Source organism: Leptodactylus fuscus, chromosome 11 (genome assembly GCF_031893055.1).
Source record: "Leptodactylus fuscus isolate aLepFus1 chromosome 11, aLepFus1.hap2, whole genome shotgun sequence".
Taxonomy (NCBI): domain Eukaryota; kingdom Metazoa; phylum Chordata; class Amphibia; order Anura; family Leptodactylidae; genus Leptodactylus; species Leptodactylus fuscus.
Genome location: NC_134275.1, coordinates 18501949 through 18518542, shown reverse-complemented (window position 1 = coordinate 18518542; position 16594 = coordinate 18501949). Strand labels below are relative to the sequence as shown.

The following is a 16594-nucleotide window of genomic DNA, read 5'->3' as shown; positions in this document are numbered from 1 at the left end:
ATAGAAAACCTTTGGAGGGAGTTGAAAGTCCGTGTTGCCAAGCGACAGCCCCAAAACATCACTGCTCTAGAGGAGATCTGCATGGAGGAATGGGCCAACATACCAACAACAGTGTGTGCCAACCTTGTGAAGACTTACAGAAAACGTTTGACCTCTGTCATTGCCAACAAAGGATATATAAGAAAGTATTGAGATGACATTTTGTTACTGACCAAATACTTATTTTCCACCATAATTTGAAAAAAAATTCTTCCAAAATCAGACAATGTGATTTTCTGGATTTGTTTTCTCATTTTGTCTCTCATAGTTGAGGTCTACCTATGATGTAAATTACAGACGCCTCTCATCTTTTTAAGTGGTGGAACTTGCACTATTGGTGACTGACTAAATACTTTTTTGCCCCACTGTATACAGTCGGCCAATCAATGCTGGTTCTTCTCCTACCTTTAGAAGTCTTCTCTGTGCAGCTTCCCCGCGGCGTCTTCCGGCTCTTCATTCACTCTGCCAGGCATCGGGCCTGGGCAGAGCCGACTGCGCATGTCCACTTGTAGTGTGGGCATGCGCAGTCGGCTCTACCCAGGCCCGATGCCTGGCAGAGTGAATTCAGAGCCAGAAGATGCCGCGGGGAAGCTGCACGGAGAAGACTTCTCGGAAGATCTAGCCCGACCCTCACTCGTGGACTTGGTAAGTGTAATTTGATCGAACGTTGCCTACCTCTGAAACGAGCATTTTCCCCCCATAGACTATAATAAGGTTCGATATTCGATTCGAGTAGTCGAATATTGAGGGGCTACTCGAAACGAATATCGAACCTCGAACATTTTAATGTTCGCTCATCTCTAGTGATTACGCATGTGCATATTCCGTTGCGGGTATCCGCTCCGGATTAGGCCCAAATGAATGTGCCTAGTCTGTAGGGTGCTGTCGTGAGGCGTACACCGCGGCTGAATCAGCCGCGGAATCCGCCTGAAGAAAGGGCAGCTCGCTTCTTTTTTACGCTAGCAGCAACATGCCTCTAGCGGAAAAAAAGAGCGCTAGCGGTCTACATAGACCACCATTGTGAGGGGGCGGATTATGACGTGGATTCCGCGCCAAAATCCGCCCCCTCTTGCCCTATGTGAACAGGGCCTTAGAAACTCAGCCATGATGTCCTTATTGTGGCCCTGTAATGGAGTTTTTTGGCAAGGATTTTGGCGAAGAAAAAATCCACTTCAGGAATTAGGAAATGTTTTTTTTCCTCCAGCACAGTGTATGGACCTTGAAAAAACCGCTAACGGTTTTTCCATGTAGTTTTTGCCAACTCTGCTCCCAAATCCGCGACGTGGATTTTCCACCTCCCACTGACTGCATTGGCTTTTGCAGGTGGAATATTATTTTCTTCTAGCAGATCCCATAGAACTCTATGGAGAGGCGTTTTTTTTCCATGTGGATTCTGACACGGATTCAGCGCCAAAATCCTCAACAAAAATCTCTAAGGGATTTTGATGTGGAATCCGCTTCAAAATTCGCCTTCATAAGGAAATCATGGTTATGTTTCTGACAAATCCCAGACTATAGAATGTTCCTGCATTTGTCGTATTCATTGGCAACCGATCAAGACATCAAACTGTAACCATTAAGACGTGTAGGGATATACTTTGTATATGCTAGGTTCATATTGGTCCATTGGAATACCAGAAGAAGTGTAGCTACAGAGATAACTCTCAATCACTAAATAGGACCGCCTACTGGACTCTTAAACATATGACGAGTTATAACATACTTTTCTAACAAAAACTAGATATGAATGTTTTCTCGCCTCCTGCCCTATACGATGCCGCCAGCAGACATGACATCACAGGTTCCCTTTCAGCATCTTTAGACCCAAGTGGCACCTCTGTGTGAGCTCCATTGTGTGTCTCATAGTCGGTCCAATCTTTCCTTTCCTTTTTTCATTCCTGGCCTCTTTCTGGAATCCATACTTCATGCCCCTGGTATTTTTACTGTATGTTATTCTACTTTGACAATCCGCATTAAATTCTGTTCCTTTTATATCACACGCTTCAACGTGCCAATGGAGATCAACATGACGTCTCCCACCATACTAGAGCCATTGTATTTTACAACTCCCCACTGACGTCTTTTGTGGATGAACATTCTCTGTTTTACCATCCCTCTCTTGTGTAAACATGTCAGATTGTCTCGTAATCTGGCCAGTCACAGACTTCTCATAGTGACCCATAGAATTATAGTATGGAAAACATTCTCCTCCACGGCAGGTAACACTTCCTTTCATCTGTACTGATTTCAAAGGGTGACCTCTAAGATTAGCACTCGGATGGAGATGTCCCATGACAATTTGTCGGGTTAACACTGGCCATGTTGACATAGGGTATATTTATAATGGATACGTACAGGCTCTGACAGATGTGGCTTGTCAATGTAAACACACTCGAATATGTCAAGTCTTTACTTACAACCACAACCTTCCCATATAGCGCAGCTGACTCTATAGTGTCCTTTAGATGAACTGGTGGCCAACATCTAGTATGCATTTCAGGGAAACCACTATTATAGCTAACCGTTCTCTGCAATAGTGACAAATATTAGGTTCCTATATAATAAAGTAGTAGTCCTGCCCTGTGTTGCAGTAGTAAAAATGAGGAGATGGAAATTTTAGCATTTTATTCACATTGCAAATAAAAACTGGTACTTGTGGTCTACTCCTAGGTCTGAAAAGTGTTTTAAAGGTCTCTCAGCCTCTCACTACTACCAAGTCAGTTCTCTCTACGCTGAGCTGATGAGGTCCAACCAGACCGAAACGGTTGTCCGTAGCTGAGAAATTGACTTGGTAAAAAACCCACATTATACAGTAAAGGCTTCTGGGAAAATTGGGCATGATGTTCAGGGTGCTTCCTATAGAGGGCAGCATAACAGAGGCACTGTCTCCCTATTTACATCTTGGGAGACAGATTTGCATATTCCTCCCATGTTCCCTTGCAGTGGAGCGACTATGGCTGTATAAGTCTCCACACACCTAATAGGTGGTCTCTCCTTAAGGAGGAACATTATCCCCATAATCTGCTCTCTGAACTCGTGAGTGGAGGCCTGCGGAAATACACTGAACACAAAAAGTAGAGGCAAATCTGTTCTATAAGGCCGGGTTCAGACAGGGTTTTTGGTCCGGAATTTGACACGGAGGCCGCCTCAGATTCCAAACCAAAAAATGGGTAGCTGTGACTGGATGCTGGTACAGTGCAGAACAGTAGACACTCAGCACTAATGCCCCCAGTCAGTGCCCGCACCAATTGGGGGCATTAACCCCCAATCAGTCAAAGCTGATTAAGGTGCCATTTTCCTGGCAGCGCATGGGCACCGCCATTTTGCCAGTGATCGCCAGCACCTGGAGCAAGCTCCAGAGCTGACGTCACGTTGGCATGACAGCTGGGACTCCCCGGCCTGTCTGCAGTGCTTTCATAGAGCACCCTGCAAAAGAAATGACAATTTTACATTGTAATGCGTTGCATTAGTGATCAGACGCCCTAGGGGGTCTAATAAATGCAAAAAAATTTAACAAATTATAAAAAAATTAAAAAGTATTAAAAATTCAAATCACCCCCCCCCCCCATTTCCCTAGAACCCATATAAAAGTAGTTAAATACTGTGAAACACATACATGTTAGGTATCTCCGTGTCCGAAAACTCCCGCTCTACAAATCTATAAAAATATTTTTCCTGTATGGTAAACGCCGTAGCGGGAAAAATAATCAAAAGTGCCAAACCGCCTTTTTTTTCACTGTTTTGCCTCTGATAAAAATTTGAATAAAAAGTGATCAAAGCAAAAGCAATTCCCCAAAATGGTAGAACTAAAAAGTACACCTGATGCCGCAAAATGACGCCCTATTCATCCCCGTACACGGAAGTATAAAAAAGTTATGGGTGTCAGAATATGGCGACTTTTAGGGAAAAAAAAATTGGCACAGTTTTGGATTTTTGTTAAGGGGTTAAAATGTAAGTATAACCATATAAATTTGGTATCCCTGGAATCGTACCGAAACACAGAATACAGGTGACATGTCATTTTGGCTGCACAGTGAACGCCGTAAAACGAATCCCATAAAAAAATTGCAGAAATGCATTTTTTCTTCAAATCCCCCCCATTCAGAATTTTTTTCCAGCTTCATATGGCTCTGAGAGCGGAAAAATAAAAAGTAATGGGGTTTGGAGGGGGGGGAGTCAGAAACAAAAAATGAAAATAAAAAAATGCCGTCGGCGGGAAGGGCTTAATAAAGCGAATTGGTTTTAATAAAAGGCTCTCACTTATCTCTAGTATAATCTATTTCTCTCTCTTTTATTATTCACTCCTTCCCCTCTCCATAGATTTCTATTTGAGTCATGTGATCAGTAGTTTGTCTCAAGTTGGATAGGGCACGGACTTTTATTGTGAAACTCAGTTTATCAGCTGAGGAGTAGCAAGGACAAGAGCAGAAAGAAACGTTTTGTAATGTATTGTAACTAGAGATGAGCGAACAGTGAAATATTCCACATTCAATATTCGTTTCGAGTAGAGCCTCAATATTTGACTACTCGATCGAATATAGAATCGCATTATAGTCTATGGGAAAAAATGCTCGTTTCAGGGGAGACCACTATTTGACTAAAGGAGAGTCACCAAGTCCACGAATAGCAGGAAGAGAGTGTTTAGGAGGAGCGCTGTGCAGTTAAAGCGCACGGACCCCATTATAGTCTATGGGGTCCGTGCACTTTAACTGCACAGCGCTTGCAGTTGCGCTGATAAAAAGTAAGCTCCCTCGTAACCTCAAGCTGCCAGCTCTCCCGTCTAGCAAAGACGAGCCTGCAACAAATCAACACTGGTTCTGCAGCAGGTTCGTCCTTGCTAGTCGGGAGAGCTGGCAGCTTGCTGTTACGAGGGAGCTGACTTTTTTGTCTGTGAGGAGGCGGAGTCTAAAATCGGACCACAGCAGTCTCCATGGTGGTCCGATTTTAGACCCCGCCTCCTCACAGATGAGCCTCCAGCAAAACCAGTGTTGATTGGCCGAATGCTGTACACTGGCCAATCAACACTGGTCAATTCATTCCTATGATAAAAATTCAGCTCCCTCGTAACAGCAAGCTGCCAGCTCTTCCGACTAGCAAGGATGAGCCTGCTGCAGAAACAGCGTTGATTTATAGCAGTGTATAGTATTCGGCCAATCAATGCTGGTTCTGAATCAAATATTTACTGCAAATAGCTAGTCGTATTCGATTGAGTATGAATATTTCAAATACCTACTCGCTCATCTCTAATTGTAACGTTTCTTAGAATTATCTGTACTATTCATTTGCATAAAGCTGGTTGAAAAATAATGACCATATAATATCTTTAAATGACATTAAACCTTTGGGCTAGGACTACCAGGCGACATGTGTGATCTGTCTTCAAAAAAACAGTCAAGTCGCAGTCATGATTCGTTGTGGCTTCCATTGAAGTCTATGGTAGAGAGTTACATGTGTTTGGATTTTCTGCAACTATCTTAGTCACATGTTGCACCATAGACACACATTGAAATTTTTATTTCTTGACTTTCGTGCAACGTAATGTTGACAATCCTTCTTCGTTAGAAGGGCCCCTGATGATAAGTTGGTCACAAGATGTCCAGCAGATAGGACCCCCCCCCCCCGTGGTAACAGAGATAAAGGATTACATGGTGTCTATTGAAATTAATCACCTGTCTGTACAATGTATAGACTTATGGATCCTCAAGAGCAAAGGCCACTGCTTTACATCCCAAGGATAGAAGGTTTTATAACCTCTGCCCGTGACTTCGTCTGGGTGTTGTTGGCATTGATCATCCGCTTATATTCAGCAAATTGCTGCCGTCGATGGTTTGCCTGCACCGGCATTTTGGCAGCTCGCAAGATATCCTGCTGCTGACCTTGTTCCTCACATCGTGCCTGTGATTGTTCCGGCATCTCAGTAGCTCGCTGGTACGCCATATAATGAGTGTGTTGTTGGCATTGATGATCCGCCTGCTCCAGCGTTTCAGCAGCTGTCAAGCTGTCCTGCTGCTGAACTCGTTCCTCGCACTGTGCCCGTGATTGTTCTGGTATGTCATCAGCTCGCTGGGATGCCATATAATGATCGTGTTGTTGGTGTTGATGATCCCCCACAGCTCCGATTGAGGAGAGCTCTGTGACTTCTGGCTACCTTCATAGCTCTCCTTGTTTGCATCAAATTAGATTTTCCTTTTCCAGGCATTAGGATTGTTGAAAATTGGCAAACTGCCAATTTGGATTAAAGGTATTTGCCCATGTCAGTTTGTCATCGGTGACTGAAGCAGATCAGATAATATGCAAATGTCAGAACACTGAGGGTTAGCGTGTGTTTACACAGAGAGCTAAGCTGAGATAAGAGCAGTGTAATATAGTATGTGAACATAAATTCATAACAATCGTGAAGCCATGTCATTTACCGGGATAAAAAGTAGCCTATGTTTTAATCGAGGTTACAATCTATCTATGTGCAAATTTCATTCAAATCCATTCAGCCGTTTTTGCGTGATTGAGGAACAAACATCCAAACACACAAACTTTCCACATTTATAATATTAGTAGGATAGGATAGGATAGAATATAGAAGTGGATTCCTATCTGTAAGAGCAGTCAGACTATGGAGTTCTCTGCCAAAAGAAGTTGTCTTGAGGAATTCATTGAAAAGTTCAAAAGGGGCCTCAATATCTTTCTTGAGTGGGATAATATTACAGATTTTAGTACCTAAATTTATGGAAATTGGTCATGGATCCAGAGATTTGTTCTGATTTAGGATAAGCAAATTGGCTTTTATTTCATGGTGGCTTTTCATCTTCCTCGTACATTGCAGGATAATATATTGAATGAACATACGCATTTATTCTAGGCTGGTGGAGTCGGTGCCAGAGTGTGGACGATTGTGGCTGGAGTTGGGAAAAAGTTGCAGACTGGCTTCACAATAAAATGATTCATTTTTTTAAATTCTATTATACAATTATCAATATTGTACAATTAAATATATGTCTAATTTGATACATGTTTACTATCATAGGAATCAATTACTGGCTTTTTAATTAATTTGAGGTTCCTTACTGCTTCTGCCTGACCATGGATGTCAGCCATTTGCAGTGGAGTTAATGGAGGAGTCCGGGTCAGACTATGGAAAAATAGAGGAGCTGGTGCTTTGGTCTGCTGACCCTATGGTCCTGTTTTATTCACCCTTCATATTATGTTACCCACCATGACTAATATATAAAGGGTCTGACCCCTTCCCCCAGATTTCACCAAAATTAGAATTAGTGTTGTACTGAATGCACCATTTCTGTGTCAAAGTGCAATTTTTGTAACATCTCTGCCTGTTCAGGTCACTGCGCCACCCTCTGCTCGCATGCGGTGGTGCAGGAGGCGTGTGCAGTTTAGTTCCTTGTTTAGAGTTTTTGGTTCTTTAATTGAATTTTCACCACACCCGTCTTCTGCCCTTGTCTGCCTCTGTCCATGAAGTAGTTAAATTTGGTCTTGCCCTGTGATTGACAGCCTGCCTTCCTGTCAGGTCCAGGGCGGGTTCATCCTCCCCTATTTTGTCTTGGCTCACATTAACATTGATGCCTGTTATTGCCTCGTGCTTGCTGGCTTTCTCTTGCTGTTATTTTACTTGTATTCTTATCCTGACCTTGGCTTTCCCTACTGACTATTCTCTTGGAGTTCGATTTGGCACTGCATTGCTCGACTGTTACCGAACCCTGGCTAGCTGACCTCCCTTTGTTGTTGTTTGTCTTGTCTGCGTTTTGTGTGTCACATATATAGGAAGGGATCGTCTCCAAGTTGCTCCCTATAACATAGGATAGGTCCTGGCAAGAGGAAGGGACAGTGGGGGGCTTCAGCTTAGGGATCACTGTCTCTTGTGCCCCTTCCTCCAGGGTTCTCCAGCAGCTACTGGGGAATTGCCATCTTGCAATTCCCTAACAATTTTCCTGCTGAGAAAATCAACTGTATGTAAATGACTTGGGAGACACAATATCTTCTGGGGCCCCCTTTTTGGGCTGTGGTCACTGCACATCAGTACCTGTCGGGCTGTATTATCAACATCACTTCGCACAGAGAACTAAATGATACTGAAGTTTTTTCTTTCTTTTTTAGTTGCTATGAATCCTAGTATCTCTCTATCTGCCCTGAGCTTGTATGTGTTCTCTCTCTTGTTATATACTACTGTACCATCCATGATGCTGTATCACACTGAATTTCCCCATGGTGGGACTATTAAAGGATTATCTTATCTTGTCTGTGTAAGGGGGCAGCGCTACTTGATGGCTACTGGAGAAAATGGGTGCTCTGGCAAATTTTACCATGCTCTAGGTGAACATCATTTACATATGGATTAAAGGTTGATTTTCTTGGCCATAAAATTGCACTGTGACATTAAAAAAAGGTGTATTCACCACGTCACTAAGCTTTATAGCCAGAAAGCAATACAGAAATAGTCATAATTTTATGGATATGCAAATCAGACTGCAAGTGCATGGAGGGTGGGGCCTGATTTATGATCTGTGATGCAATCAGAGTCTGAAAATGGGGAATCTGGAGTCTCTTAAACAGCCGTAGCTCTGGAACCGCCAGGGTTAGAGTCGTAATCTTGAATATTCCTGAATTCCTAGTAGATCTGGACTTATCATTGGCTGAAGTGGAGCTGCAGATACTCGCAACTTTCATTTCAATCAATGTGCAGAGGAACACTTCATCCTGTCCGTGTTAGGGGGCATTCATACGATGTAATGCGGCGCTGATTTTGGCACGATAACTCGCGTAAGAATCAGCGCTGCAAAACAGAATCCCATAGACTTCAATGGGTTCCGTTTAGCACGCGTAACACATTGAAATCAATGGGAGGCTTTTTAACCCATTGATTTCAGTGTGTTATGCGCACTAAACGATACCCACTGAAGTCAATGGGATTCTGTTCTTCAGCGCTGATTGTTACGTGAGTTATTGTGCCAGAATCAGCGCCGCGTTACTTCGTGTGAATGGCCCCCCTTACTTCAGATAACCCAAGAAGAGGAGCTACCATGGACTTTTGTTTATGCTATCACCCCCTCCATTATCAATCAGAGGCCATATTTACCCTTTAACCCTTCAGATGCTGCTTTCAATACTAACTACCAAAATGGTTTATTGAAAAACGTAAACGTAGAATTAATGAAAAATAATTAAAAAAAAAATACAACTGGTATTACCACTTTGAGAACAACCCCTAAAATATAAAATGGGTACATTATTTATTACACATAGAAAACATAAAATTCAGATGGAAAAATAGATGTTTTCTGATCTCAAAAACCAAAAAAAATAAAAAATAAAAACTGATCAAGAAGTGTTATTTACCCAGAAAATACAAGGTCTTGTAAAACTGCATTGAAAGAAAATTTTAAAAGTTATGAAAACCGGAATGCAGAGAGGGATAAAATGTTGCTGGTATGACCATTCGTTCACATCTGTGTTTGGTATTCCGTTCGGGGAGTCCACATGGGGACCCCATAGACCATAATGGGGTCCGTGTGTTTGCCGCGCGCTGCCTGCATGTACAGTATCATGCGGGCAGGAAAGTAGATTGTGAACTACTGTCCTGTCTGCATGATCTGGTGGCAAGCACAGGGACCCCATTAAAGTCTATGGGGTTTGTGTGCTTTCACTGGCACACCGCTTGCAGTTGCTTTCGGTATTCCGTTCGGGGGGAATCTATGCGGAATACAGATGTGAACAAGGCCTAAGAGTAAAACGTGCTCACTGAAGGGTTAACATCAGTAGCGTAAGTAAAGTCTTGTGGACCCCGGGGTAGAGATGAGCGAACACTAAAATGTTCGAGGTTCGAAATTCGATTCGAACAGCCGCTCACTGTTCGAGTGTTCCAATGGGTTTCGAACCCCATTATAGTCTATGGGGAACATAAACTCGTTAAGGGGGAAACCCAAATCCGTGTCTGGAGGGTCACCAAGTCCACTATGACACCCCAGGAAATGATGCCAACACCCTGGAATGACACTGGGACAGCAGGGGAAGCATGTCTGGGGGCATAAAAGTCACTTTATTTCATGGAAATCCCTGTCAGTTTGCGATTTTCGCAAGCTAACTTTTCCCCATAGAAATGCATTGGCCAGTGCTGATTGGCCAGAGTACGGAACTCGACCAATCAGCGCTGGCCAATGCATTCTATTAGCGTGAACTGAGTTTGCACAGGGGTTCTAGTGCACCCTCGGCTCTGCTACATCAGATTGCTACATCTGATGTAGCAGTGCCGAGTGTGCATCAGATGTGTAGTTGAGGAAAACTGACTCAGCACTGCTAAGTCTCTGCATTCGCATAGGAATGCATTGGCCAGCCTTCGGCCAATCAGCGCTGGCTCTGCTGGAGGAGGCGGAGTCTAAGGTCGCACCTGAATGGAGACTGGTGTGGAGCGATCTTAGACTCCGCCTCCTCCAGCAGAGCCAGCGCTGATTGGTCGAGTTCCGTACTCTGGCCAATCAGCGCTGGCCAATGCATTCTATTAGCCCGATGAAGTAGAGCTGAATGTGTGTGCTTAGCACACACATTCAGCTCTACTTCATCGGGCTAATAGAATGCATTGGCCAATCAGCGCTGGCCAATGCATTCTATTAGCGTGAACTGAGTTTGCACAGGGGTTCTAGTGCACCCTCGGCTCTGCTACATCAGATTGCTACATCTGATGTAGCAGTGCCGAGTGTGCATCAGATGTGTAGTTGAGCAGAACTGGCTCAGCACTGCTAAGTCTCTGCATTCGCATAGGAATGCATTGGCCAGCCTTCGGCCAATCAGCGCTGGCTCTGCCGGAGGAGTCGGAGTCTAAGGTCGGACCTGAATGGAGACTGGTGTGGAGCGATCTTAGACTCCGCCTCCTCCAGCAGAGCCAGCGCTGATTGGCCGAATTCCATACTCTGGCCAATCAGCGCTGGCCAATGCATTCTATTAGCTTGATGAAGCAGAGTGTGCACAAGGGTTCAAGCGCACCCTCGGCTCTGATGTAGCAGAGCCGAGGGTGCACAAGGGTTCAAGTGCACCCTCGGCTCTCATACATCAGAGCCGAGGGTGCGCTTGAACCCTTGTGCAGCCTCAGCTCTGCTACATCAGAGCCGAGGGTGCGCTTGAACCCTTGTGCACACTCTGCTTCATCAAGCTAATAGAATGCATTGGCCAGCACTGATTGGCCAGAGTACGGAATTCGGCCAATCAGCGCTGGCCAATGCATCCCTATGGGAAAAAGTTTATCTCACAAAAATCACAATTACACACCCGATAGAGCCCCAAAAAGTTATTTTTAATAACATTCCCCCCTAAATAAAGGTTATCCCTAGCTATCCCTGCCTGTACAGCTATCCCTGTCTCATAGTCACAAAGTTCACATTCTCATATGACCCGGATTTGAAATCCACTATTCGTCTAAAATGGAGGTCACCTGATTTCGGCAGCCAATGACTTTTTCCAATTTTTTTCAATGCCCCCGGTGTCGTAGTTCCTGTCCCACCTCCCCTGCGCTGTTATTGGTGCAAAAAAGGCGCCAGGGAAGGTGGGAGGGGAATCGAATTTTGGCGCACTTTACCACGCGGTGTTCGATTCGATTCGAACATGGCGAACACCCTGATATCCGATCGAACATGTGTTCGATAGAACACTGTTCGCTCATCTCTACCCCGGGGCAATCTTTTGTCCGGGACCTCTACCTTATCCATACAGTGAATTCTTGATAGTGATGGTTATGGGTGCTAAGGAGTTTAATCCACCTTAGTGTGGTTAGGATAATCTGTGTGTCTCCTTGGTTTATGGGCCAGATGGAAGCTGCAATCTCAATACTGATGCTGTTGCTTATGGGCCCCACTAAGGCTCCTGTGACTACACCCTCTGCACCCCCTCAAGTTATACCTCTGGTTAAAAAGCACATCAGGCACCGGAGTTCTACAGTAAAAAAAAATAAATTACATTTTCGGGACAGTTTTTTTCCATTTTAATGTGAGTGTTAGTGGGTTATATATAGATGCATTCTACCAGTTTAGAGCTAGTCGTATTCCATTTCCAAAATGTCAGATTTTGTGTAACTTCTATGATGAATTCTATATAAGATACCGCATGTATTTTCTCGTGTTTCACTAAGAACATAAGGACATTCTTAGCTGCTTTAAGTACCGATGTTACATCCCGTAATTCTGATTATTGCTCCTTTTTCATCCAGGTGAATAACTTAATATGGCACGTCAGATGTCTGGAGTGTTCGGTGTGTCGGACGTCTCTAAGGCAACACAACAGCTGCTATATCAAAAACAAGGAGATTTTCTGTAAAATGGATTATTTCAGGTAATATCCAGGCTGCCATTGAAACAATGCATTGGATTTATGTACATAGGCACTGTTACTGGAACTTGGGCTTTTTTATATGATGGCTTTGGTAAGATCTGGTTTGGGATTTCTAAGCGAACAGCTGGTATGAATGAGACGTCCATGATGGAAATGTGACTGATGTTATTATTGTACTCTATGCATATTGTATTGTGTTGTTCGGTCTTATATGTATTTTATACTGTTATTTATAAACTAACATTTCCTAAAGATTTTGTGAACAGTTTTTGACGACATTTGGATCTTTACGTGATTTTTCAATTGTTCCGTTGGCTACGGTGTCTTATATGACCTTACACTAGAACCTTATTATGAAGATTAGTCGGACAGACTTTGTATTTTACGTGGAATATGCTGTTACTGAAGTGACTTTGAACAGTTTTGGACTGAGGCCCCACGTTGCGAAAATGCAGCTTTTTTTTTGTTGCAGATTTTGCTGCGGTTTTTTGAGCCAAAGCCAGGAGAGGATTGAAAAGAAGAGAGAAGTATAAGAACTTCCTATATAGTTCCCGTTCCTTTTGGCTCAAAAAAACTGCAGCAAAATCTGCAACAAGAAAAGCTGCGTTTCCGCAATGTGGGGCCTCAGCCTTAAAAAGCGTTTTCTTTGGCAGCAATTTAGAGTCTGTCAACTTTAGGCCAGGGCCCCACATGGCGTAAACAGCGCAAAAAAAATGCGGTTTTGCAATCCAAGCAATCTCATACCTACTTTGCGGTAAAGTACCTGCAGTCGACATGCTGCGATTTACAAAACCACCAAACATTCCCCGACACAATAGTAAAGAAAAAAAAGAAGTTTCATGTTAAACTTCCACACTGCTGATGTAAAGCATGTGCTGTGTATGCCCATGAAAGTAGCTTTCAGCCTGAATGTCTCACAGGAACCATTTGGTTGGGACACCTAATAATGATGACATTGCCACAACCACAAGGACCATCTTGGCCAGTCAATCCTGAGAAGGAGCCAAATTTTTATGCAAAATGTTGTTCAGATTGGCACCCCAATGGGTCCGTAATATGTTCTGCCTGGTGGTAGATGGGAGTAGATAAGCCGTGAAATCCCTTATATGGTGGATTCTGTGTCTTACCTACATATATAGGCTCATCGGAGTCAGTCAGAACTCTGGATTTTTAAGAATATTTTCAAATATAAATACATTGCTTTTTTTTTTTTTTTTTTTTTTTTTTTTAATTCACCCAAAATTCTTTAAAAAATTGATTTAAAAATAGGTAATTTTCTTATTTCCCTTTAAGCCTGTACGAAATATTGCGCTGGGGCAGATACAAGTTGAGGTCTAGATAAACATTTTGTCATCCTTTACAATACCGATGAAATTAATGGTAGCCATAAAAACCGAAAACACTACATCCAGTGCATTGCAAGAATGTCTCCAGAACTAGTATAGGTTTCTTCACTGTCGACATCTGGAACTTGTTATACAGGAAAAGACATTGGTTGCCGATAAGCCTTGCACTGTCATAGTCTAGACACCGTATATACCTGGAAGGTTGCGACTCGAGAAGCTTCCACTAAAAGCTCCTATAATGAAGGCCAATCAGACAATCAGTCCTGACGTGGGGGAAGGGGCTTTTATGTTTATCCTTTCAATTAACTATGCGCCTCTGAAGATAAGGTCAGGAAACATGAATGTGGGCCATGATGAATCTGGGTCTTATGACCACTTACGATAATATGGAAGCTCCCGCTCTATGTATATAACCTCTGACCTTTAATCTGTCATTGGCTCTAAGAACATGATGAGTTTTTGCCTCAAATGTGGGACATTTTATAGTAGATCTGGAGAAGGTCAGAGATCTGGAATTTTTATACATAGCTTAAATGACAGCTGGTGCCTTGTGACACCTTAGTCATCATTTTTTTTTTTTTTGAGTGCTTTCTGTGTTGTCTTTTTTTGGATATGGGACATGACCAATAAAGTTTGACCTTATCATTGGTCACTAGGAACACTAGTCCTATATAGTAAATATTCTATCACAACAATCCTGCCCTTTACTGCTGTATAATGTTCTCCATGCTGCTGCAGCTCCTGTGTAATGTGAGAGAGATAGGGAGTAGGATCTCTCTTGTGCTTCGCAACCATCTCACCTGCTCTACCCTATTAGTGAGAGTTGATCCTCCCATTGTTAAGACATCACTCACCCAACTTGAGCACAAGAGTAGGGTTGAGCGATCGTGTTCGGAAAAAATCAGATTTCGATCGGCGATCGATAAAATTTCACGATCGCGATCGGAATTCCGAACATGATCTTTTTAGGTGGGATCGAGATCAGTGATTATTTCCCACAATGCTTTACTACTGGCCAAACATTGTGGGAAAAGCTAATAATGTTAGCCTTCACACTGAGTATACACTTCGTTCACTCTGAGCGGAGTGTATACTCAGTGTGAAGGCTCCGCTGCGGTTCCATAGGAATGAATGGAAGTAGCCGGCACACAGCCTTAACCCCCTGCGCGCCGGCTGCGTCCATTAATTCTAATGGGAGACTAGCTAACATTTCTATTAGCTACTTACCTGCAGAGATGGCTTGTCCGGTGCCTGGTGTTCTCGTTCTTCTTCGCCTCGCTGCCCCCGCCTCCCAGGTTAGTGTTAAAGAGCTAGTAAGAAGGTGGGGCTTGTGGCTTAGGAGAGTGTGGGCGGGTACAGGGCGGGGAGATGTGACATCTCCCCTCCCAGTACCCGCCCACACTCTCCTAACCCACCCACACTCTCCTAACCTGGGAGGCAGGGGGCAGCGAGGCGAAGAAGAACGAGAACCTGGCACCAGACCAGCCATCTCTGCAGGTAAGTGGACACCAGGGGGGACTCACTACTTAGTGATTAAAAAAAAATCACTGCACAGCGTGGATTCTAACAATTAAAGCGTTCTATTGTTAGATTCCATGCTGTATAGTGAATAGGCTTGTTTTTAAAATCTGATCTCTGATTAGTAAAAAAATCCAATTGACTTGCATTGGGATCGGAATTGGGATCGAGATCGTGTTCGAATGAAAAATGATCGGAAATCGGATTTTAAAATCGATCAAGATCGGCTCAACCCTACACAAGAGCAGTGCTCCCAGGGCCGAAGTCCTGCCCACAATGCACCACCTGCCTCATTTGCATAAGACTTCAAAGTTGTTGTTTTTTTGACAAATTTACAAAAGTGACATAGATTGCAAAGGTATATTGTGTATCATGGTAATTTGTTTGTCTGTTTGGCATAAGCAGCACGTCTCCTTTATAAGAAACTACCAGTCAGTAAAAGTTTGTTGGTTTATTGGTGTGAGGTATATCAGTGCCGAATGCAGGCACTAAGGATTGCACAAATATACAGTATAATCACACAATCATTGGTGGCCACATGTGACAATTATAATGTGACTATATGACAGCTACTATGTGAGCAGTGGGTCAATAAAAGTGAGTTTTTTTAGTCAATAAGTGCCTTTGTCTTAGGTTGCATTCACTTGGTGCAGTTTCAATCTAATGAAGATTTTTTTCTGATACAGTTTCTAAATTACAGTTATCTCTATGTGGATGTACATACGAAGACACTGATCAGTATCAGTATCAGGGCTCAGCAACGGAAAGCAATATGCAGAGAGAGGGAGAGAAGAGAATATAGATGGCTGGCCTGACCTGAGAGGAGGTCTGTAACCTAGACAACCAGCTCTGTGACAATGTTTTAAAAAATCACCCATCAAAAAAATTGAAATATATTTTTTAGACCATTTTTAATCCAACCTCCATACCCTTCAGTCTCCATGCCAAAAATATTTCAATTATCCATCATAGGATTAAGATTAATAGATTAATAATTCAATCCAAGGTTTCTTTGCTCTCTGATCCAATTAACTTGGGTTTTCTTGTGAGATGAATGAGACAAAGAGGTGCAATGACGTATATCAATACTGTATTTTGGAACTCTCTAGAGCCTTAGCCTTGGTTATGTGTAAAGGGCCTATAGGACTTTACAAAAATGATATCAGATAAGATATAATGTAGTTATATCATTATTGTTCTGGATCATGAAAATTATACTGACAATTTGGCGATCCCATGAAATATAATTTTTGGGCATCTAGAATTTATTTTTTTTCTCAATGTAGATTGTGAGCCCCATACAGGGGCTAAAAAGAAGCAGCAATTACCTCTATGTGATAAGAGATGGAAGAGATGGTATTATGTAG

The 16594-nt window shown here is 43.0% G+C and overlaps 1 protein-coding gene across 2 annotated transcripts in view; it reads left to right on the top strand.

The window, feature by feature from the left end:
- Positions 1 to 16594, top strand: part of LHX6 (LIM homeobox 6) — a 117365-nt gene that overhangs the window by 44466 nt on the left and 56305 nt on the right. For both annotated transcript variants that reach the window (XM_075259193.1, XM_075259191.1), the window contains one exon: positions 12242 to 12363. In XM_075259193.1, coding sequence (XP_075115294.1) covers positions 12242 to 12363 — 122 coding nt within the window. The remainder of the gene's footprint in view (positions 1 to 12241; positions 12364 to 16594) is intronic.